The following is a 23,184-nucleotide window of genomic DNA, read 5'->3' on the forward strand; positions in this document are numbered from 1 at the left end:
GGGCGGACACGGAACAAGGAGCTAGCCGTGAGATCCCAAGAGGTAAAGCACAAAATACTGAAAGGCCATGGTGGAATTCAAGGAGCCACCATGGGAAAAAGAAATCTTGGAATTCCAAAGGCCGGTTTGGAATTCCAAGAGACAAACATAAAAACAAACATAAAAATTATAAAAAGTACATTAAATATAAAGATAACTATGAGCTAAAATCCTAGCTAATAATGAGCTAACCCCTAGTTCAATAAATGAACTAAAGTCTAGCTCATAAATGAGCTAAAATTCTAGCTCAATTGGATTGAGCTAGTAGACTCAAGGGAAGCCAAAATATGATTTATTTTGGACATGTGTTGACCCCCCCTTTGTCTACATCACCCTCTCTTGCTCCCTAATTAATTGTGCACTTAACCCCTTCATGAGATTTGAAATCCAAATTAAGTGCAAAATAATTTCCCTCCAATCTTACTAAAACTGAAAATAATTTCAGTTTTAAACCCTTCCTCCCCTCCCTTTCTACCACCGGCTCCCTCCTTAGCCTCACCCTAATTGAATTTCAATTAATGCATTAATTGGAAATTCAAATCCCTCAAATTTTCCCTCCCAATTCCCTTAAACTGAAATTAATTTCAGTTTTCACACAAAACCCTCCCCTGTCACCCTAGATCTATCGCCGGCCTCCCATCCCCTCTCCAACCCGCCGTCCCTCTCTCCCTCTCATTGGAGAGCCTCTTGCAGCGACCACCCATTCTCACCTTTATGTCGCATGGCGGATCCCGAGTTTGAATGGGGCTTGTGTTCGATGCCCAAGGTAATCTCGATGTCCTCTGATCACCGTTCTTTGACGCGGGATTTGAATCCGACGAAGACACCGTGGGAGATTACTTGGATCGGATCCTCCTGAGCCTCATCCGAGTCATTGATAGACAACGTCCGGACTACGAGTGGACCATCGACGGGCGACTTTCCATGCCTTCTCGACATCCTACGCCTTCCTCTCTTTCTCTACGGATCGTCGGCACCGTCGCTCTCGGAGTGGTTTCATCTCTTGTGTGGTTCTTCTTCTCCCGCCAACCTTAAAAGTAGACAAATGAGCGTAGCCTCAAGGTGGGCCAATCACTTTGTTTACCACCGGATTCTCGTTGGCTTTTCATTTGCTTTACTATTTATGGTAGTCGTTATTTTATAGATCTTGCTAATTTAGCGGTAATAACTTGCCTAAGCGTAGTTGAAATCTAATATCTCTTGGAAGCTTCAATTGTGAGAATCATTAAGATTGTCTTGTCATTATTTTAACAAATTTTATTAATTTTCTAAAATCCAATTCCTGGTATCATATCATCTTGGTATCAGAGCATGGCTAGCATGCTTTGCTTGTGCTAGAAGTTCCTAGGAAGTTGTCACCATTTCGTATCGCTCATTTGCATGTGTACCATTGCTTATTTAATCAAAATTTGTTGTTTTACTTTGCTGTCCTGAAATTTTTCTGCATGTTTTATCATCTTAAGCAAGCTTAGCTCATTACCTAAGTGTTGTCTTAGCCTTTCCAACTCACCTAAGTGTTTAGGTCACTTTGTACAGTTGAAAACTTTGCTGTCCAGCACTTTTCCTGCACTATTTAGAGACATTTAGGTGACCTTAAACCCTTAATAACTTGCTGTCCAACCTTCTAAGCCGGTCCCAAACACTTAGCCCACTGGAGTCATTGTGTTGGGTTGCTGTCCATAACATTCCTGCAGCATATAGGAGCCTTAGGAGCTTCCTACCTTAGTGTTTAGGTGCTGTCCTCCACCCCGACACTTCCCTTAGCAACCCCAACCTTCACCCATGGATCCGAAGCACCTCCAGCCAACCTTAGACCTCATTTTGGGCCAATTGGGAACTGTTACGCAGCAAATTCGTAACACTCAGACGGACTTAGCAGATTTCAGGAGATTAACCAGTGATCGTTTAGATAACATAGAGCGTATTGGGAATCCCACGATCTATACACCTTCCCGACCTCACTCACCCTATGGCGAGGATAACAGAGCAGATCATGGCCACCCTAGAGACCAATACCGCCATAACCTGAGGCCCCATCAAGACCCCGTAGGAGACGAGAACCCCTGGAGAGACAACGATGCCCAGTTGTTGAAAAATAATAGGATTGATGCCCCAACGTACGATGGAACCCTTGACCCCCAAGTTTTCTTGGATTGGATTAAATCCATGGATAGTTATTTCAAGTGGTATAACATCTCGGAGGCTAGGAAGGTTAGATTTGCAGAGATGAAACTCACGGGTCGAGCCAACTTGTATTGGACCAATTTAGAGAATATGCGCGAGGCTCGAGGTGAACATCCGATTACTGATTGGAGAACGATGAAGCAAGAACTTAAGAGAAAATACCTCTCCCCTTCTTACTACCCTAAACACCTTGATAAATGGAATAGACCGACCCAGGGAAGCAATCCCGTCAGAGACTATATCTCGGCCTTTGACGATTTTCTGATTCGTTGCAATTGCGAGGAGTCGGCTACCTCAACTCAAATCCTGTCCATGTTTAGAGCTGGCCTTACGGAAGATCTGCGAACTGAACTTTTTGCTAGAGGAGTAGACTCGTTAGAGGCAGCCTGCAGCCTAGTTCTTGACCTTGAAGATTCAAAAACCCATTCCCAAACGAGACACTTTGACTCCTGCTCAAACCCTTATAGGACCTCATCTGGACAACCCCAAAACCGACCCTCGGGTTCTACTGCAAGTCGACCCACTGCTCCACCTCGCACAGACCTCAAAGGTAAGGCCTCTGAACGAGACACTTCCAAGCCTAATTCTGGAACCAAGTGTTATAGGTGTCTTGGGTATGGACACATTGCTTCGCAATGTTCTAGTCCCTACAAGGTCACCATAATTGAAGAAGTGGATGAAGAGGAGGACGAACCTGAAACTGATTTGATTCACCATGTTGACGAGGAAGAAGACTCTTTCACTGAGGAAGAACCTGTTACCCTTCAAGTTGTTAGATGCGCGTTGTCCCAACCTAAGCTCAGTGATGATTGGCGTAGAACCTCCATTTTTCATACCTTTATTAAGATTGGAGAAAAGAGCTGCAAAGTTATTGTTGATAGCTGAAGTTGTATCAATGCAGTCTCTTCAGCTATGGTTTCCAAGCTCAACCTTAAGATGACCACTCACCCAAACCCGTATAAGGTTTCTTGGATCAATTCGACTACCATAGAAATTAAGGATCGAAGCCTAATTCCCATAGAGTTTGTGGGATATCAAGAGAAGATTTGGTGTGATGTTTTGACCATGGACGTAGGTCAAATTATCCTTGGTCGCCCTTGGTTATTTGACAATGACGTTCATATTTATGGGAGAACGAACACCTGCGTGTTCGAACATAACGGGAAGAAAATTAAGTTAATACCCTCTCAACCTAAACCCCCCAAGGTGGATGCCAAGCCTACCCCTGCCAAACAAAAAAAGGACTACATCTCCTGACCGCAAAGGAGATGGAAGAAGAGATTAACCAAGGAACCATCATGTACGCTCTAGTGGCTAGGGAAACCCGTGAGGAAATAGGTGAACCCATTCCTGAAGAGGTCCGCCCACTCCTTAGAACCTTTTCTGATGTGTTCCCTGATGATTTACCTAACCAATTGCCACCACTTCGGGACATACAACACGCGATATATTTGGTAATGGGAGCATCACTACCCAACCTTCCCCACTACCGTATGAACCCAACTGAACATTCTGAATTGAAGAAACAAGTTGATGAACTCCTACAACGAGGATTCATAAAGGAAAGCCTTAGCCTATGTGCTGTTCCTGCACTTCTGACTCCCAAGAAGGACGGTTCATGGCGGATGTGTGTTGATAGCCGCACTATCAACAAGATTACTGTCAAGTATAGGTTCCCCATTCCTCGCTAGATGACATGTTGGACATGATGACCGGAGCAACTCTCTTCTCCAAGATAGATCTTAAGAGTGGGTACCATCAGATTAGAATCCGTCCAGGAGACGAATAGAAAACGGCGTTCAAAACAAAAGATGGACTTTATGAATGGACTGTTATGCCGTTTTGGTCTGAGCAACGCCCCGAGCACTTTTATGAGGGTCATGATCCAAGTCCTCAGGCGCTTCCTAGGCAAGTTTGTAGTGGTTTACTTTGATGACATTCTAATCTATAGTACTTCGGTGGATCAACATCTTAATCATATAACACAAGTTTGTGAAGTTTTGAGGAAAGAACAGTTGTTCGCTAACCCGGCCAAATGTAAGTTTCTTATCGATAGTGTAACCTTTCTTGGATTCATCATTTCAACTCAAGGAATATCTGCTGACCCAGAAAAGGTGCGAGCTATAAACGAGTGGCCAGAGCCTAAGAATATTCGTGATGTTAGAAGTTTTCATGGATTGGCTACTTTTTATCGGAGGTTTATTCGGAATTTCAGCACCATCGTAGCTCCTATAACGGATTGTCTTAAGAAAGGGGAATTTCATTGGACGACAGCCGCCACCAAAGCTTTTGAGGATATTAAGAAGAAAATGGTAGAAGCTCTTACTATGCGCCTCCCAGATTTTTCTAAAGTTTTTGAGGTAACCTGTGACGCATCAGGAATTGGAATAGGAAGAGTCTTGTCGCAAGAAGGACATCCTGTGCCTGTGGCGTACTTTAGCGAGAAATTAAATGACATTCGTCAGAGGTACTCTACCTATGATAAGGAGTTTTATGCAATCATTCAGTCCCTCAGGTATTGGAGACACTACTTGCTTCCCCAGGAGTTTATAATATTTTTGGATCATGAAGCTTTGAGATACATTAACTCCCAGAAGAAGTTAAATGCCTGTCATGGTCGTTGGGTCGAATTCCTCCAAGAGTATTCTTACACTATTAGACATAAGGCTGGAGCTGAGAATAAAGCAGCGGATGCTTTGAGTCGTAGAATAATGGTCACTAGAGAGATGAGAACGGAGATTGTTGGATTCGAACGCATCAAGGATGACTACAAAGAATGCCCTGATTTCAAAGAGACATATTTTGTACTGACAACTAGAGATAAACAAGTTGTGGATGATTTCTTGTTGGAAAATAGATACTTATTTAAGTCTCAGAAGTTGTGTATTCCCAACACCTCTCTCCGTGAATTCCTTGTGTGGGAACTACACGCGGGAGGCTTAGCTGGACATTTTGGGCAGGCCAAGACCATTGCAGCAGTTGAGTATAGATTTTTCTGGCCCAGCCTTAAGCGAGACGTTAGTAAACTGATCAAACGTTGCCATACCTGCCAACTAGCTAAACAGAGAAAGCAGAACACTGGCCTCTACACCCCACTTCCCGTCCCAAACTGCCCTTGGCAAGACGTTAGTATGGACTTTGTTCTAGGGCTACCCAAAACCGCTAGGAAGCACGACTCTATCTGTGTGGTAGTAGATCGCTTCTCTAAGATGACCCACTTCCTCCCTTATGCTAAAACGTTCGATGCCTCTAGGATTGCCAAACTGTACTTTGATGAGATTGTCCGACTCCATGGACTCCCAAAAACAATTGTGTCGGATCGAGACGTGAAATTTATGAGCTATTTCTGGAAAACTTTATGGATTAAGATGGGTAGTAAGCTGCAGTTCTCCACCACCTTTCATCCACAAATGGATGGCCAAACAGAAGTCGTTAATAGGAGCCTTGGGAACCTTCTTAGGACCTTAGTAGGTGAGAACATTAGAGATTGGGATTCCAAACTACCCATTGCTGAATTTACCTACAATAATTCTGTCAATCGAACCACCGGTATGACCCCAGCTGAGATTGTTTATGGATACCAACCTAAGCAACCCATAGATTTACTCCCCATGAGTCCTAAGCTTAGAGTGTCAGAGTCTACATCCGCATTTGCATCGGATATCCAGGAATTGCATCAAGAAATTAATAAAAGAATTGTACAAAGTAATGAATAATACAAACTTAATGCTGATCTTAAGCGACGCTTCAAGGAGTTCGAAGTTGGAGACTATGTCATGGTTCGGATTCGTCCGGAGCGGTTCCCACCAGGGGCCGTTAAGAAACTACATGCTAATAGTGCAGGTCCCTTTAAAATAACTTCAAAAATAAATAGTAATGCCTATGTTTTGGACCTTCATGAAGATTTCAACTTGAATCCCACATTTAACATTGAGGATCTAGTAGCCTTTGATGGCCCTGAATTTAACCCTGAAAATCCACTAAACCTTGAGCCTTGTGAGTCCATACCTAGTGAGATCCCAAGTCTACCTCCACTTCCCAAAATTCTCACACTACCTAATACGGAGGAGATTGAAACCATCCTCAGTGATGAGATCATTTCCACCAGGGACGGCGGGCGCCAAAGATACTTAGTTCGTTGGAGAGGGAAGCCGGAGACGGAGGATACGTGGCTGGAGCGTGAGGAGATACAGAGACTGGACCCCGACCTTCTGGAGCTGTACGAGAGTTCTCAGGACCCTTGCTCGACAGGGTCGAGCTTTCTCCCACCCGGGGAGAATATGGGGACATCAGATTTCGACACGTGTACCATCGTCAAAGACGTCGATCGACGGCCATGATTCAGAGTCTTTATTTTTGATGTTTTATTTTATTTATGTCATTTATATTTCATGTTTTTCCTTTTGTACCTCTATGAAGGAATTAGTGCTTGTTGTAGCCCAAGGGCAATGTCATCTTTATGTTTTTTTTTATTTCCGGATAGCCTATATAAAGGCTTTGTCATTGTATTTTATGGATATTATTGGATGAATGAAATTTCTACTTCATGTTCTCTTTGTGAGTGCTTAAAGTTCTCTTGGTGAGTTCTTCATTTGAGATCTCTTAGTGAGTTCTCTAGGTAATTGTAATCCTTGTATTTCATTCTTCCACCTCCCTCTTTCCCACCACAAGAAACCCCACCAAGCTCCACCCGAAACCCTAGCCACCTTCCCTCCCCTTAGGCTTCTCACCACTAGCCGGCCACCTAGCCACCACCCGACCTCCGTCCACCCACCTCCTCTCCGCTCATTTCGGATTGAAAATTAAAAATTCAAATTTCAAATTCTTCCCAAATTTGGAAAGTTTGTAAATGAATCCAAATAGAAAATTAAATTAATTTGGATTTCTTTAAAACTTATCCTAGTCATCCTGCCATGGTTGGAAACCTCTCTCCCTCTCTCCCCAATTCCCCCCATCTCTAGCCATGCCGCCGGCCCCACTCTCTTGCTGCCTAATTAATTGTGCACTTAACCCCTTCATGAGATTTGAAATCCAAATTAAGTGCAAAATAATTTCCCTCCAATCTTACTAAAACTGAAAATAATTTCAGTTTTAAACGCCTTCCTCCCCTCTCTTTCTACCGTCGGCTCCCTCCTTAGCCTCACCCTAATTGAATTTCAATTAATGCATTAATTGCATTTAATTGGAAATTGAAATCCTTCAAATTTTCCCTCCCAATTCCCTTAAACTGAAATTAATTTCAGTTTTCACAGAAAACCCTCCCCTCTCACCCTAGATCTACCGCCGGCCTCCCATCCCCTCTCCAACCCGCCGTCCCTCTCTCCCTCTCATTGGAGAGCCTCTTGCGGCGACCACCCATTCTCACCTTCATGTCGCATGGCGGATCCCGAGTTAGAATGGGGGCTTGTGTTCGATGCCCAAGGTAATCTCGACGTCCTCCGATCGCCGTTCTTTGACGCGGGATTTGAATCCGACGAAGACACCGTGGGAGATTACTTTGATCGGATCCTCCCAAGCCTTATCCGAGTCATTGATAGACAACGTCCGGACTATGAGTGGACCATCGACGAACGACTTTCCACGCCTCCTCAACATCCTACGCCTTCCTCTCTTTCTCTACGGATCGCCGGCACCATCGCTCTCGGAGTGGTTTCATCTCTTGTGTGGTTCTTCTTCTCCTGCCAACCTTAGAAGTAGACAAATGAGTGTAGCCTCAAGGTGAGCCAATCGCTTTGTGAACCGCCGGATTCTCGTTGGCTTTTCATTTGCTTTACTATTTATTGTAGTCGTTATTTTATAGATCTTGCTAATTTAGCGGTAATAACTTGCTTAAGCATAGTTGAAATCTAATATCTCTTGGAAGCTTCAATTGTGAGAATCATTAAGATTGTATTGTCATTATTTTAACAAATTTTATTAATTTTCTAAAATCCAATTCCTGGTATCACATCACACGTCAATTTTTTTGCCGATGTCCTCATCATTAGGTGTAGGTCTTGTTGCTCTGAATGTACAATAGCATTTAATGGTGGGTTTTGCAGTTTATGATTTGGACAATGCCTGGTTGTTAGTGACCCCCAAGACTTTTTCATCAAATCAATAAAGGTCAAACTCAGATATTTGAATTACTTTTTGATCAATGGGGTCAAACATTTTTTGCATTATGCTCATTTATTTCAACTAGCTTAATTGCCTTATGCTTAACTCCTTTGGTTCACAAATGAGTTGAACTTATGCTTGCTTTTAAACCGAGCACAAACAGATTGTCAACTCTAGCACTAATAGTATAAACCATAAATTTTAATGAACTTGCAAATTTATTTACATGATTTTTAAAGTCCAACTATTTAAATGATTTCTGCATTGATATCGGCCTTTATATAATCCCATGTTATCCACCGTTCTGTGATATTGAGTTGATCGCTCAATTTCCATTAGTTTTTGAGGTCCTCATAGCATTTTGGTATTTTATTTTTGCACTAGGTTTATTTCACTTGTGTACCTCATGTTTTTGTTTCATTCAAGCATTTGTATTGTGGTTGATATCATTTTATAGTTTTAGTTGAACGAATTGTTTGGTTATGAGTCTGATACTAGTTAGTGTTGAAGATGTAGTGATCATTTTCCCCATTACTTTGAATTTCAACTATGTGATTCACTTAATAGTGTTAAATAATAAAAAGGGTAGGATTAGTGCAGTATATTAATCTTCAATTTATTTCTTTGATTGTCTGAGCAGCAGTAAGATGCGTGAAGAATATAACAGCTCACTCTGGTTCCATTTTATCTGTCAATGCTGGAGAACACTGGCTTGGTATTGGTGCAGCTGATAATTCTATGTCCCTTTTTTATCGACCTCAAGAAAGACTTGGTGGTTTCTCCAACTCGGGGTCAAAAATGCCTGGATGGCAGTTCTATAGAGCACCTCAGAAATCTGTGGCTGTGGTATGTTATACATTTTCATATCCAAATGTTTCATTCGTTGCTTCGCTATTTTTCTTTCTTTATTTCTTAATGATGTAAAGTGCTTTTTTCCCCTTAAAGCTAGTTTGCTATAAAGTAGCTATCTAATTTTGTTTAAATCGCATCTTGCTTTAATTTTTTCGATTAGCCTAATTATTATGTTCTACTTTTAATTGATATGATGCACTATAAACTTTGATACCAATCTAATATGGGACGTCTTGGAAGTAGGATTAATTAATACAAATTTAGGATTAGCTGCACAAAGAAACCGATGAATGATTATGATTCATTGTTACCCAACTTTCAGTCAAGTATTTGTCATTTTTATAAGAAATTAGAAAACCCATTTAATTCCTTTCAAATGATGATTTAAAATTCATCAAAATCTGAGAAGTACAGGAAATTCGAGAATATATTTAACATTTCACAACAAATAAAATTCGCACCATAAAAAGAAAAATTGGCACTTGTTAAACTTGACAATATCTCAATATTATGACTCAAACCAAACCCTAAATAATTAAGAAAAAAAACATTGATATAAATCACCAAATGGAAGATCCAAATCTCACACTTATAAGCAAAAACACCATCTAGAAGAATTCAATACAAAACAACAACATCAAGCCTGTATCCCAATATGTGGGGTCAGCTACATGAATCTTTTTTTCCAATGTGTCTTGTTAAAAGTCAAATTCTCATTTAAATCTAATAAAGAAAGGTCATTTCTAATATTTTCTAACCAATTCTTTTTAGGTCAACCTCTTTCTTTCTTAACATAGGTCAAATCTAATACATCTACTCATCTAACAGGGTCTTATTATTTTACATGGACAAACCATCTAAGGCAACTCTCCCTAATCTTATTTGTCATAGGAACAACTCCAACCTTTTCACGGATATGCTCGTTTCATATCTTGTCTCTAAGAGTAAATCCACTCATCCACCTGAGCATCCTCATCTCAACAAAACTTAATGTTATGCTTCTATTTTAATGGCCAACATTGTGCTCCATAAAGCATTGCAAGTCTCACCACTATCTTATAAAAATTTTCCTTAAATTTGAGTGGTACTTTTCTATCACACAACAAATCCAAAGCATTACTCCACTTCAACCATCCAACTTGAATTCTACTAATAATATCCCCATCTATTTTACCATCACTATGAACAATAGATCCGAGATATCTAAAATTGTCACACTTATTAATGACTTTATCACTCAAAGTCACAAACCCTCCACTAAATCTATTACTACTAAAATTACACTCAATGTATTTGTTTTTATATTTACTCAAACGAAAACCTTTATACTCTAAGGTTGACCTCCATAATTTGAATTTACATTCAACTTCCTTTTTAGCCTTATCAACAAGAAGAATATCATCAACAAATAGCATATACCAAGGTACATCCTCTTGCAAATGTCTAGTGAGAACATCCATGACTAAAGCAAAAAAGATAAAGGCTTAAGGCTGATCATTGATGAAATCCTACTGAAATAGGAAAATGCTTGGTCAAACCATCTTGTGTTTGAACACAAGTAACCCCTTTCTTTTCTACTTGCATACATATCCCTAATGAGTTGAATATAAGCATTATTAACCATTTTCTTTTCTAGCACTTCTCTTAGAATTTTATCATATGCTTTCTCTAAATCAATAAATATCATATAGATCATCCTTATTCTCTCTAAACTTCTCCATCAACCCTCTTAATAAATGAATAGCTTCCATAGTAGGCCTACCCGGTATGAATCCAAATTAATTTTGAGAAACATTAGTATCAAGTTGTAAAATATGCTTCATAACTCTCTTCCAAAGTTTTAAAGTATGATACATCAACTTAATTCCTCTATAATGTGCACAACCTTGTGCATCACTTTTATTCTTAAAAATAAGAATCAACATACTCAATTTCCACTCATATGGTCTTGTTAGTCTTCAAAATAATGTTAAAGAGTTTAGCAAGCCAAGAAATTTCTTCATCTCCTAAGCATTTCCATACCTCTATTGGAATATTATCAGGTTCACTAGTTTTTTCACACTTTATTTTCTTTAAAGCTTCTCTAACTTCAGTTTTATTAATACGACAATAAAAATAAAAGTTTCTATTTTCATTTCGAGTGCTAAGGTCACTAAAGTCAATCGTATTCTCACAATCTTCATCGAAAAGCTTATCAAAATATCCCATCCACCTTTTGTTGAATATCCTCTTCTAAAAAAAGCACTTTTTGATCTTCATCCTTAATGCACTTCACTTGAACTAAATCCTTACTACTATGTCTTTCTTTTGCTAACTTATACATATATCTTTCACCCTCTTTAGAATCTAATCTATTATATAAATCATTAAAAGCTAAAATCTTTGTATCGCATATTACTTTCTTAGACACCTTACAAGCCGCTTTATCTTTCTCAAATTTCAGAGTTTTTACACTAAATTAATTATTATAACAAAGCTTTTTTTTTAATCTTTTCTTGCACATTTTGATTTCACCACCAACTATTTTTATTAGTATGAGCTTTTCCTTTTGAAACTCCAAGCACATCCATTGCAACATTCTTAATATTACTAACTCCACAAAACATTCATTTTCTAGAAGAATTCGCTATTACAAAATTATGATGGAGCACTAAGAAACGCAGAAAAAGCTATTATTCGCATATCACCAACTTTCAACTTAAGATTTATTATTTCCTTATATAAAACCAGAAAATATGTTTTATTCATTCCAAATGACAATTTAAAAGTCAAAGTCTAAAATTGTAAAAGGTCTAAAATTTACAGCGAATGAAATTCACCTCACCCACGTATCAAACATTGCAAAATCTTTATATCTTACACTCATCAATAACTAAATAATTAAGAAGAAAAAACAAGGATAGAAATAATCAATTGGAAGATCTAAGTCTCATGCTATAGTATAAAGGAGAAACATCTCTCAATAGTTATTGTCTAGACTTGGGAAGCGCTTGAAGAATCCACATCTAATAGCATACAAAAATTAGTAAGAAATCTAAAATTCCTTGCGTCATTTAATGTTGAATTGCATGCTCAACGGTACTATTTATAAATCATAATAGCTTCATGATATAACCAACTCCCTATAATCCTTTACGATTAGTTTAATATTGTGATACGTTTTAGAAGTACAAACAACGAAATAAACAAGTAAAAGCTGTACGAATACGAAGATAGGGGCTAATTTTTTATTATATCTTCAGTAAAAAAGAAAGATGATCTACTATTCGAGAAGTAGATCAAGTAGATCAGCTCTTCCACAAATCCTAGATGTCACTAGGAATAACTCCTAAGAAAACTCCAGCAAACATAAATCACATAATAAAAATAAAGCCACCTAATTACACCTAAATAAACCATCATATTTTCCTCTCAATTTTGAATTCAAATCAGTCCTCTTTTGTCTTAATAAAACTTTTCTAATTCCCTCCCAAATTTGAATTCAAAATAACCTCTTTCCCTAAATAAAACCTTCCTAATTTCCTCCCCAATCTGAATTCAAATCAGCCCTCTTTCCTTAATAAATATTTTCTAATTTTCTCTTCAATCTAAATTCATATCAATCATCTTTCCCTAAATAAACTCTCCTAATTATTGCTCTCATGACTTCTCCTCCATACATAGTGAATATTGACTCTCTTGGGCCCCATAAGGTGGGCGCCTTTAACATATCAATATTCCCCCGCCCTCACCAAAAAAAAAAAAAAAAAAACTGTCCTCAAGGTGGAAGGATGAGAACAATCTCTTGATCATCTCATATGGCTCCCATGTGGCTTTGTACTCTGGTAAATCCTTCCACTTGATAAGCATCTCTGGAGCAATAAACCCAACATGCTGCGTACGAATTGATATGCTTATTGTACAGAAGAACATGTGATCCTCTTCACATAGACCACAAAGATCATTTCCTTCTATCTGTTTGTCAAATCTTACACTAATTTTGGATGATCCATTTTTGTCTCAGAATTACTTTACGTCTTTACCATGAAAGCTATAACGTGGACCTTTCTGAGCTGGAAAAGGTAGTCCAGAAGAATGCATCATACCTACATATTTTACTCTATCACCTTTTTTTAATTTTCATTTCTTCGAAAATGCTGTTGAAGACTCTTGCTTTGACAAGGAATGGCAATTTAAACTATATGCTCCCATAATATCAGCTTCCACATTGGAAACTGGTGTTCTAATATTAAAAGTGTCAACTAATGTAGATTTCTGCTTAGTAAATTCTCCTAACTTTTCTTTATCAAGAAAATTTTGGTCCGTTTTGTATGCAGCGACTATGCAAAGATTCTTCAAATCACTTTCAGAATAACTTTCTATTACATTAGATAACTCGCCGAATCTAAAGTTAGGGTCAAGGTTTTCTTGGGACATAAATATCCTTGAGATTTTGTGTTGTGTCAAGCATCCAGATGGTCCACATATATCCTTTTTGGAAGACGACGTATCACAACATTGTCCAAATCAAATGATCTATTTGTTGCACCTAGGATAAGAATCCTTTGACTGTCCTTGGTCCTTAAACCATCTTAAGCAGCCATAAAATGATTTTGTATTCTTCTTGTTGCTTCATCTTCTAAGGCACCACCACATGCAACAAGTAAGCTATTGACCTCATTTACGAAAATAATGACAAGCGCTAGCCGAGATGCAAAAGAAAAGATAATCGTGGTGAGCTTCTCTGCCTCGCCAAACCACTTTGATGTAAGAGTATATCCGGTTATATTGATAAAATTTTCTCGAGCTTTAGTTGCAAGGGCTTTTTCAAGAAGAGTTTTACCTATTCCTGGTGGACCAAAGTGCAAAATTCCTTGTGAAAAAATGTTAGGCCTTCTCATAGGAAGCATGACAAGTTCATTTAAAGTTCTCTTCACATATTCTTGAGCACCGATATCATCAAACTTGACCCCTATTTCATTTGAGGACGCAACTGTTGAAACAAAATTGCTTTCGCACTCATCTTTTGCAAGATTCTTTATGGCCTCTAAGGCCTTCGTTGAAATTGATTCTTGCATCCGTAACCTTGAAATAACATCTCCAGGCTTTCACGGGTTATCAACAATCTACCATTACTAGCAGAAGGAACATTGACAGAGGACAAATAGTGATTTCTAGCCCACCCTACAACTTCCAATGCTTTTTTCTATCAACAAAATGCAATTTGTCTTCAAATACAAAAGCTCCAGACATGAAAGACTATGCTCTTCAAAATCCTCATGCATCTCAATAAAATTATTACTTGAGATGATTACTTTTCTATCCTCTTCAATTTGTTTATTGAAAGTTCTGAGTTTCTCCTCTTTCTTATCATCAATCATTCGTATCTTCAACTTTCTCATCCTTGGATCTTCACCGCCCAAATACCTTCTTCCTCCTATAGCATAGTGGTTGTCGTGGTCCCTCCATGTTTCCCTCGTTTATCGAGAATGGGAATCTAACATTTCTTCTACCCTCCTTGCATGACCCAATCACTATGGCTCGGCTCGTCCCCTCCTTATCCGGTCGTCCCTTCCCCTTACCCGAAAGGCCTCCCATAATGGTCATCCACCCACCAACTCCACAACAAAACTCCCTTCCTGTTTTCCCCCCATCTGCAAACCCTATTCCACCCATTATCAGAGCCCTAGGAGGTGGCTCTTGGTGAAAGAAACTCTCCTCGTTGAACTCTTCATGTTCGATCCCATTTCCCTTAGATTTGGCCAAGGGAATTCCAACCAAATTTTGGTTAGGGTTAGCAATCGAAATTGCCCGTGGCGTTTTGAATTGCATCTCCATTAGCTTCCTCATCATCTCCTCCAACCTTCCTAATTGGTTTTTCATAGATGAAAACATTCATTCCATAGTTGAAAACGTCTCTTTCACTCCGGATTTGACTTGATCCATCTCACTTTTAAATGCCTCCAAAAAGTGCTCTAATACTAATTTGATACGTCTTGGAAGTAAAAACAATGAAAGAAATAGGTAGAAACTGCAGGAATATGTAGATAAGGGCTGATTTTTTATTATCTCTTTAATAAGAAAGAAAGATATAAGTGATCTACTATTCGAGAGATAGATCAGCTCTCCCACGAACCCTAGACGCTGCTAGGAACAATTCCCAAGAATGCTCTAGCAAACATAAGTCACATAATGAAAGTAAAACCGCTTATTTACCCTTAAATAAACCATCATATTTTTCTCCAAACTGTGAATTCAAATCAATACACTTTCCCTTAATAAAACCTTCCTAATTTCCTCCCAAATTTGAATTCAAATTAGCCCTTTCCCTAAATAAAACCTTCCTAATTTTCTCCTAAATCTAAATTCAAATCAGTCATCTTTCCCTAAATAAATTTTTTAATTCTCCCCTAATTTCTCCTCCTTACATAGTAAATATTAACTCCTTTGAGTTCCCCTGGCGTATCATACAGCAAATTCTAATTCAACAAATTTGCATTTCAATGAAAACAATAATATTTCAATATTAGTTGGAAAAAAAACAATAAATTTCGAACTTTAAAATCTCATTTAACAAATTCATAGAAAGCTTGATTTTTTTGGCTTTATTATAATAGGTCGAACTTTAGTAGCCAAACTCTACTACAGTACCCAATGCTACTGTAGATGACAATAATTTAATAGCATTATAATCCTAGGAAGTCCTGGAAGGCAATAAACAATCATAGATGAGAATATAAAATCCACGTAAACATACCTGAATATAGCTAGTCCCTGAAAGGAAATACTACATTCTTCCATATTTGCATTAAATGTGATTTTGATTCTCATGATAGTGACTGTGTTTCTTTCGAACCATAACTTAATCATGTTTAAATTGAATTATTTATAAGTTTTTTATTAAAACAATTATTATGTCCTATTTTTAGTTAATATGATGATGCAATCAGAAGCCCTAGTATTGATTTGATGTAGGACGTTTTAGGGTACAGCACCCACTAATACAAATCTAAGTTGAAATGTATAAAGATAATGACAAAAGATTAGAATTCATAGTTTCTTAACTTTTAAATATAGGCAAAGAGTTGTCCCTTTTAAATGCAAAACTAAAAAAGGACATTAATTTGTTTTGAATGCAACAACAAGTCTTTAGTGGGGTCGACTACATGAATCATTTTTCTCCATTAATTAATTTTGAATGACATTATAAAGAAAATTTTACAAGAAATTTGAGAACAAAGATAATATTGAGAACAATTAAAATTCACTCCATAAAAAAAAAATCAATATGTAACAAACTTTGACCAATCTCAATCATTTAAATAAACCAATCATAAATTTGTTAGGATGAAAGAGCAAAATGTTACATTCCTAATTGATATATGAGTAAAAAATTATCTTGATCGAGCACGAATCTTGAAGCAAAATTGAGGGGTAAGCTTTCAAAATTAAATCTGGGATCATAAGAACTCCGATTACAACAAACTTATACTCAAATTAAACATCTCGGAAAGACGAACCTATCGACACCAAATTCGACTCAATCCAAGCCCAAATGAGTCCAAATCAAAGACCCAAAGCGCATTCGGAAGGTTAAAACCGTAATTTGAATTACTAAATGATTTCCAAACGTGACATGCTTATAATTGAATCGAGCGGCTCGACGAGACAAATCAAATGAGTCCAAGATCACTATATTTTGTTATCATTAAGGCATTCAAATGACCATTAAACGGTCCGTGATCAAAGGGATCAATATCGGCCTTCCATTCAAACAACTCTCATCTTGACCTTGATCCTTCTCATATTTAAAAGCCATGTCACTCTCAAAAATCTTTAAATAGCCCTCCATTCTTCGCATGATAGGGGATAAATGTTTGAGAATTTTGTAGTCCTCAAATGGATTGCATATTTTATGATTGAGCATGACATAAGAATGATAATATATTACCCTGAAGGGTAAAAATATCATTTTCTTTTGGACTCAATGATAAAATTTACAATTTAACAGAGATTCTCTCATTTGATGTTTGGTCGAATGTGTTTTATTTTATTCTGGGATACAAACGTCCCATAGCGGCTCAAGTTTTGATGCTTGAGAAAACTTTTGATTAAATTAGTGATTTTCCTTTTCTGTTTGAAGTTTTTTAAATATTGGCTAAATTTTGATTTTTTAGAATCCATGAAAGTCTTTTTTAAAAGATTTTTGGCCTTTAGGAATTTCAAGAAAGAAAGAATCAATTTAGAATCAGATTTTAAAATGAGAGTCAAAGGAGGTGAAGTAGAACCATTTAATTCTAAGAAATCTCAGAGGTGCTCGGACTATCTTATGTTAGGTTTTATATTTTAAAAATCTAATTTTTATTTAAGTTGACATTTTCAATTGAAGGTTAATTGGGGCTTATATTCTGATGTAGGCAGGGGGGGGTCAAATCAAATCCTAATATTTGATTTTTGACTTCCTTAGCTCATTTATGTCTAGTGAAGATTAGCTCATTATGAGCTGATGTTTAGCTCTAAATTCATTATGAGGTGCAAGCTTTTAGGTGAGTGGAACTTGTCTCTTACTCTTCTTCTTTGCCTCTGAGCTCCTGCATTACTTTTCCTTCAATTGGCTGAAGGAATCGTGGCCTTTATCCCATTTAATTGATGTCTTTTTCTGTGGTGGAACCGTGGCCTTTATCCCATTTAATTAATGTCTTTTTCAAGGTGCTGGAACCGTGGCTTTCCCTTGATAATTGCCATGTCGTTTGGAGTTTCTCTGTGGATTTTAAATAAAAGTTTGTTGCTGTTGGTTTTCCTATGCTGGAAATCGAAATTTTCTGCCCTGTTTCCTGTGCTGAAACCGTGGCTTGTGCTGGCTGGTTCCGTGGCTTTATTCATTGGATTTTGGCTGTCTCTCTTGGGATTTCAGCAAGAAAAAACTTATGGCTTTTGGCTTTCCTTTTCTTCAGTTTTTGGGGACTTTTTTGGCAGGAATTCCAGGAGTTTTTTTTCTGTTTTCTATGCAGTTTTTTGTGTCTTTTAATCTTCTTCTAGGTGTCTTTTAACCTTCCATATTCCCTAATATTTGGGCTGTTTGGATGCCCTTTTTGTGCATATAAATATTGATGTTTGTGGCTGTTTTTAAGAGGTAATGTGAGTGATTTTTGGAGACAAAACCTGAGAGGTTTTCTTGGAAAAAGCTTGAGAGCTTTGTTCCATTTCTTCTTCTTCTTCTAGTGTCTTTTAACCTTCCATATTCCCTAATATTTGGGCTGTTTGGATGCCCTTTTGTGCCTATAAATATTGATGTTTGTGGCTGTTTTTAAGAGGTAATGTGAGTGATTTTTGGAGACAAAACCTGAGAGGTTTTCTTGGAAAAAGCTTGAGAGCTTTGTTCCATTTCTACTTCTTCTTCTATGGAAATCCTGCGGGCTCTTTCCACCATTCTTCTTGGCTTCTAATCTCTTTCTTCTCTCCATAGTATCCATTCCATTGTATCCTTCTTCTCAAAGTAAGCAATTTTAGGGTGTCATTTTGTTTGTGTGTCAAAGTTTGAAACGTCCAAATTGTAAGTGTCTTGTAAGAGTCGTTTGTAAGTCTTGTCTAAGTTGTAATAGTTTTTATATTATGAAGTAAAGTTATTATTTTTAGTTTATTTGTCTATTCTATGTCTTTATTTCTTTCTTAGAAAAGTATTTCTCTTTTGTGATCAAAAATTTGGGTCCCTCTCCCAAATTTTTGATTGCTTCATATTCCAATAGTATATGTTAGAAGATCTGCCAGGAAGGTGAGGACATGTATGGTGATTAGAATTAACCATTGCCTCTGACTCTAAAATTAAGGTGAGGATTATCGAGAGGTAGTGCCTCAAACCTAAGTTTAACGGAATACAAAAGGACTTTCAAACTACACCTCACATGAAGCATAGCCAGCTCGACCCTTGAATTTATTGTCCTGCCTAGAAAGGACTACCAGCTAGACCCAGCTAAACCCTTTTAAAATCATGTTTTCCGATCTCAATGCATATGAGTGGAAGGTTATTTTATTTAGAAAGTAGAGTTTATAACTTGACTTTGAGGTCAAGATGCCTATTTATGCAGGGTATGCATATGCTGTCTCAAAAAAGAAAGATTTTTTTTTTATCTCGTCCTTAAGTGAGAGCTTCTTTATATGTGATACATTTTTTCGGCTATGTATGCTCAATTTAAATTTTGAAAAACTTGGCTCCTTAAAAGGGAGCCATGCAATGTTTTTTTTTTTTTTGTTAGAAAATCATGAAACCTAAATTGATTTTTGGATTTTACATTTTAAAGGGTAGAAATCTTATTTTGTTCTAAGTGCCTACTATATCAAAAAGTCCAGGTCACCCTTAAGCAAAGCAAGAAAGAAATCTAAAAAAAAGTATGTTTTTCTATTGCACACCTAGTAAACAATCAATACATATGAGAAAATGTAAATCAACTAAAACAAAAATGTAAGTAATGTCCAAATTATTACAATTATGTTTGACAGCTCAGTTATCTGTCATTATACAACACAATCAAATTTTATTTACAGACTCTTGCTTATGGGGTATTCAAACTTTAGCTTCCAAGTAAATCTTAGGCCTTACCTTCCATAGGTACATCCGTCTGGTTCACCTCCTTTCAATCCAGACCCCCACAAGTTTGATTACATTATAATTCTATCAAATACATATTTGAAAAAAAAATTCAAGGTTGCAAAACAGAGTTAGAAGTCAGTTTATATAATAAAATATCACATCCAATATTTTATTTAGCACTTAGAGTGCCAAACATCTGCTTCAATTCTATTAGTTAGATCACTTTGGGGGGGGGGGTTTAAGTGGTACCTGTCTTGCAAATATTTTTATTAATTATGACCCCCCCCCTCCTTTGGATATGACCACCTGCAAGAAAAAAATGTATATTTCTACACTAACGACTTATGGGCAAGTGACCACAATGCAGATAATCCAATGGGCAATCACACCAAATCATCGATCACATCCGCATAAAAAGACAAATCCTAGTCATAGTATGCATAGAGGCTGTGCATCTAAGTGTGTGAGGTTTTTGTCGTATGTCACACTAAGGGTGTTTCACTTAAGAGTTTGGATCTAAGAAAAGGGTGTCCAACATGTAGTTTTTGAACTAAGTATTGAAAGATTCTCCCTAGCATTTGGAGCTAGAAGGAGAATAGATACTTCTTTTAGCTTTGAGGCTAAAGAAGAGGGAGAGAGGGTATCCACCAAATAAGTTTTGAGTCAAATGTTAGAAGATTCTTCTTAGCTTTTGGAGCTAGAAGGAGAATGGATGATTCTTTTAGCTTTGAGGCTAAAGAAGAGGGAGAGAGGGTGTCCAACACACAGGTTTTGAGCCAAGTGTTGGAAAATTCTCCCTAGCTTTTGGAGCTGAGAATATAGGAATTCAACATTTAGCTTTTGGATTAAATGTTAGAGAACTCCCTTTAGCTTTTAAAGCTAAAGAGAGGGAAAATCTCCTACAACTTGGAAGTTGGAGGAGAAATGGAGCAAACCCATACCTTTAGGCTAAGGTTGGATGGGTTCCTTAGACTTTTGGAGCCCAAAGAAATGAGGAATTACTTATAATTTTGGAACTATAAGTCAAGAAGTATTCATTGGATTTTATATCCAATGATGCATGATCATCTACCTATTTTTAGATTAAGTAAATTAGAATATTTTCTATAACCTTTGAGTTGTAGGACAGAGAGATGTAGCATGCAACTTGGAAGGTTGCAAACTAGGAACGAATTATTGAATTCCTCTTCAATGAGAGGTGATTATCTTTCTATTTTGATTAGGTAAATATGAAAAAAAACATGCAATTTAGATGTTGTACGTTGGAGAAAAGTCCTGACCTCCGTCGCCTGACGACTACAATCCTCTCGACCCCCGTCTCCTGCCGACTACGGTCCTTCCAACGACCTTCGTCGACTATGGTCCTTCCAACGACCATCGTCAATTACAGTCCTTCCGACCACTATTGCCTAACTACGGTCCTCCTGCCGACTACGGTCCTTCTGACCTCCGTCATCCACCGACTACTATCATCCTGGTCTCCGTCTCCCAATACTGTCCTCCATACCCCTGTCGCCTATCGACTACGGTCCTTCCAATGACCATCGTCGACTACGGTCTTTTCCAGACCATCATCAACTGTTGTCCTTCCGACCACCGTTATTTGATTACGATCTTTTCGACCTCCATAGCTTCACTACGGTCCTTTCGACCAAAATCATCCGACTACAGTCCTTCATAGCTGGCCTACTATGGCTTTGCCGCCCAAACGAACATATCAACGTTGATTCTTCCAACTTCTACCATACAATGCACTCTATATGATGTATATTTGCTACTTCGAGCCAAGACCTTCCTCCTAAGGAAGGACATCATTTGTAATCAATTGCAAGCACTAGTGGATTCATTCAAATTGACCTAGGCCCCACGGTTTTTCCCTCTTTTTAAGAGTTTCCACGTAAAAACTCTGGTGTCTCTTATGAATGTTATGCCCTCTCTTTTATCTACTTGTGTGTTGGATCTTCGTTTAAAGCTATGACATTAAATTTTATATTTCTCTACCGCCACGAATTTTTCAGGATGCAACAGTTTGGCGCCGCCTGTGGGAAAGATTCCTAGCTGGGGGGAAATTATGCAATTTTTTATTGCCCCTCAGATATCAACCAATTCTGCATCAATTTCACTTAAATCAGATGTAGGATGGGGGGCAACCTTGACTGCAACCGTGGTCAAGAAAATTCCTCCAAATCTTCTGACATCCACGTTAGTATCTTTGGAAACTATTTTTCATAAAGCTTGTAACAATTGCAAGGATGCTCTCATTTACCATGTTTTGCTGGCTGCTTCCTGCCACATAGCCCATCGTAATATTAGAGAGAGGGTGAGAATATTTGAAATGGATCCTTATAAACATAAAATATTTAATGTATTTGATTAACATATTGCCAAATAATTTGTACATTTCTTAAATACATATTTTTCAGCTATGATAGTATTTTTAAAATTAAACTTCCAATCAATAGTGCTAAAATAAATATGCGTCGCAAGATGGCAAGTTTAAGAAGTAGCATTTATGAGCTTCAGCTCTCCACCTTTCAAAGATAAAAATTCTACTGTCTCAAGTATCTTAATTTCTGCTGCCTCAGATTCGCTGTGTGGCATCCGACCTTGATAGAAAGCGGATTTGCGGTGGTGGACGAAATGGAGTTCTTCGGCTGTGGGATGCCACGATCAATATATAGTGGTCCATCAAATTTTAAAGCTCGGAAGCGGAGGAATACACTGGTAAATTTGTTTTCTTATTTATATATATTTTTATATTTGTGTTGAATTATTTATAGCTGTATCATTTCTCCGTTTTGTTTCTTCACTTAACATTTTCTTTCAGGGTCGCTACCCAAACCCCTTGCTGCAACGTGGCTGAAATTTTTTACTTAAAAATCTTTAAATGGAAATTTCCATTTTTAGAGGTTAATACAAACTTACTCTCTTAATATACAATTTATCAATTGTATTCAATTTATTTTATTATTTCATAAATAATTATAATATTGCCTTTGAGTTTTGACACAAGCTGAAGAGCTGAAAAATAACATGGTAGAGGGCTAATCTAATGATTTCTGGGTTGATGAAAAGAAATTGTTGTTTATTGAATTCTAGATATATGAATAATTTTATTTTCTTTTAAGTTGTTTGATTGGATTGACTTTACACGTATCCGACAGAATCGAGCGTGCATGTTAGCATAGATGATTTTTCGGGAAACTTAATAGAATACTACGAATATTGTTTTCCAGGAGAATTCTTAGTGTCCATAGACAAATGTATGGGCTAGTCAATATTTCATTTAGACATTCTTGTAAAACCTTCCCTAAAATTGTAAATCTTTCTTAGCAAAGCTTTATTTATGAATTATCAAGGTAGGGACTTACAGGCATTTATTAAAAATAGCCCGTAAAGCAAGTCTTACGACTTATATTAGTAGTAGCTTATTGATGGATCTT

General features: G+C 37.5%; 1 protein-coding gene across 3 annotated transcripts in view; it reads left to right on the forward strand.

Annotated features, from left to right (window-relative positions):
* LOC110098356 (DENN domain and WD repeat-containing protein SCD1) overlaps positions 1–23,184 on the forward strand; it is a 160,740-nt gene that overhangs the window by 135,462 nt on the left and 2,094 nt on the right. The window contains exons 28-30 of one of the 3 annotated variants that reach the window (XR_003700165.1): positions 8,963–9,168; positions 22,327–22,465; positions 22,569–22,650. Coding sequence is in view for 2 of the 3 variants with exons in the window: in XM_028693297.1 (XP_028549130.1) it covers positions 8,963–9,168; positions 22,327–22,422 (302 nt within the window). In the remaining variant the exon portion in view is untranslated. Of the gene's footprint in view, positions 1–8,962; positions 9,169–22,326; positions 22,466–22,568; positions 22,869–23,184 lie in introns of those variants that run through there. The other 2 variants (XM_028693297.1, XM_020825173.2) reach the window with 2 other exon arrangements.

The sequence above is a fragment of the Dendrobium catenatum genome, unplaced genomic scaffold, assembly GCF_001605985.2.
Source record: "Dendrobium catenatum unplaced genomic scaffold, ASM160598v2 fragScaff_scaffold_249, whole genome shotgun sequence".
Classification (NCBI taxonomy): Eukaryota; Viridiplantae; Streptophyta; class Magnoliopsida; order Asparagales; family Orchidaceae; genus Dendrobium; species Dendrobium catenatum.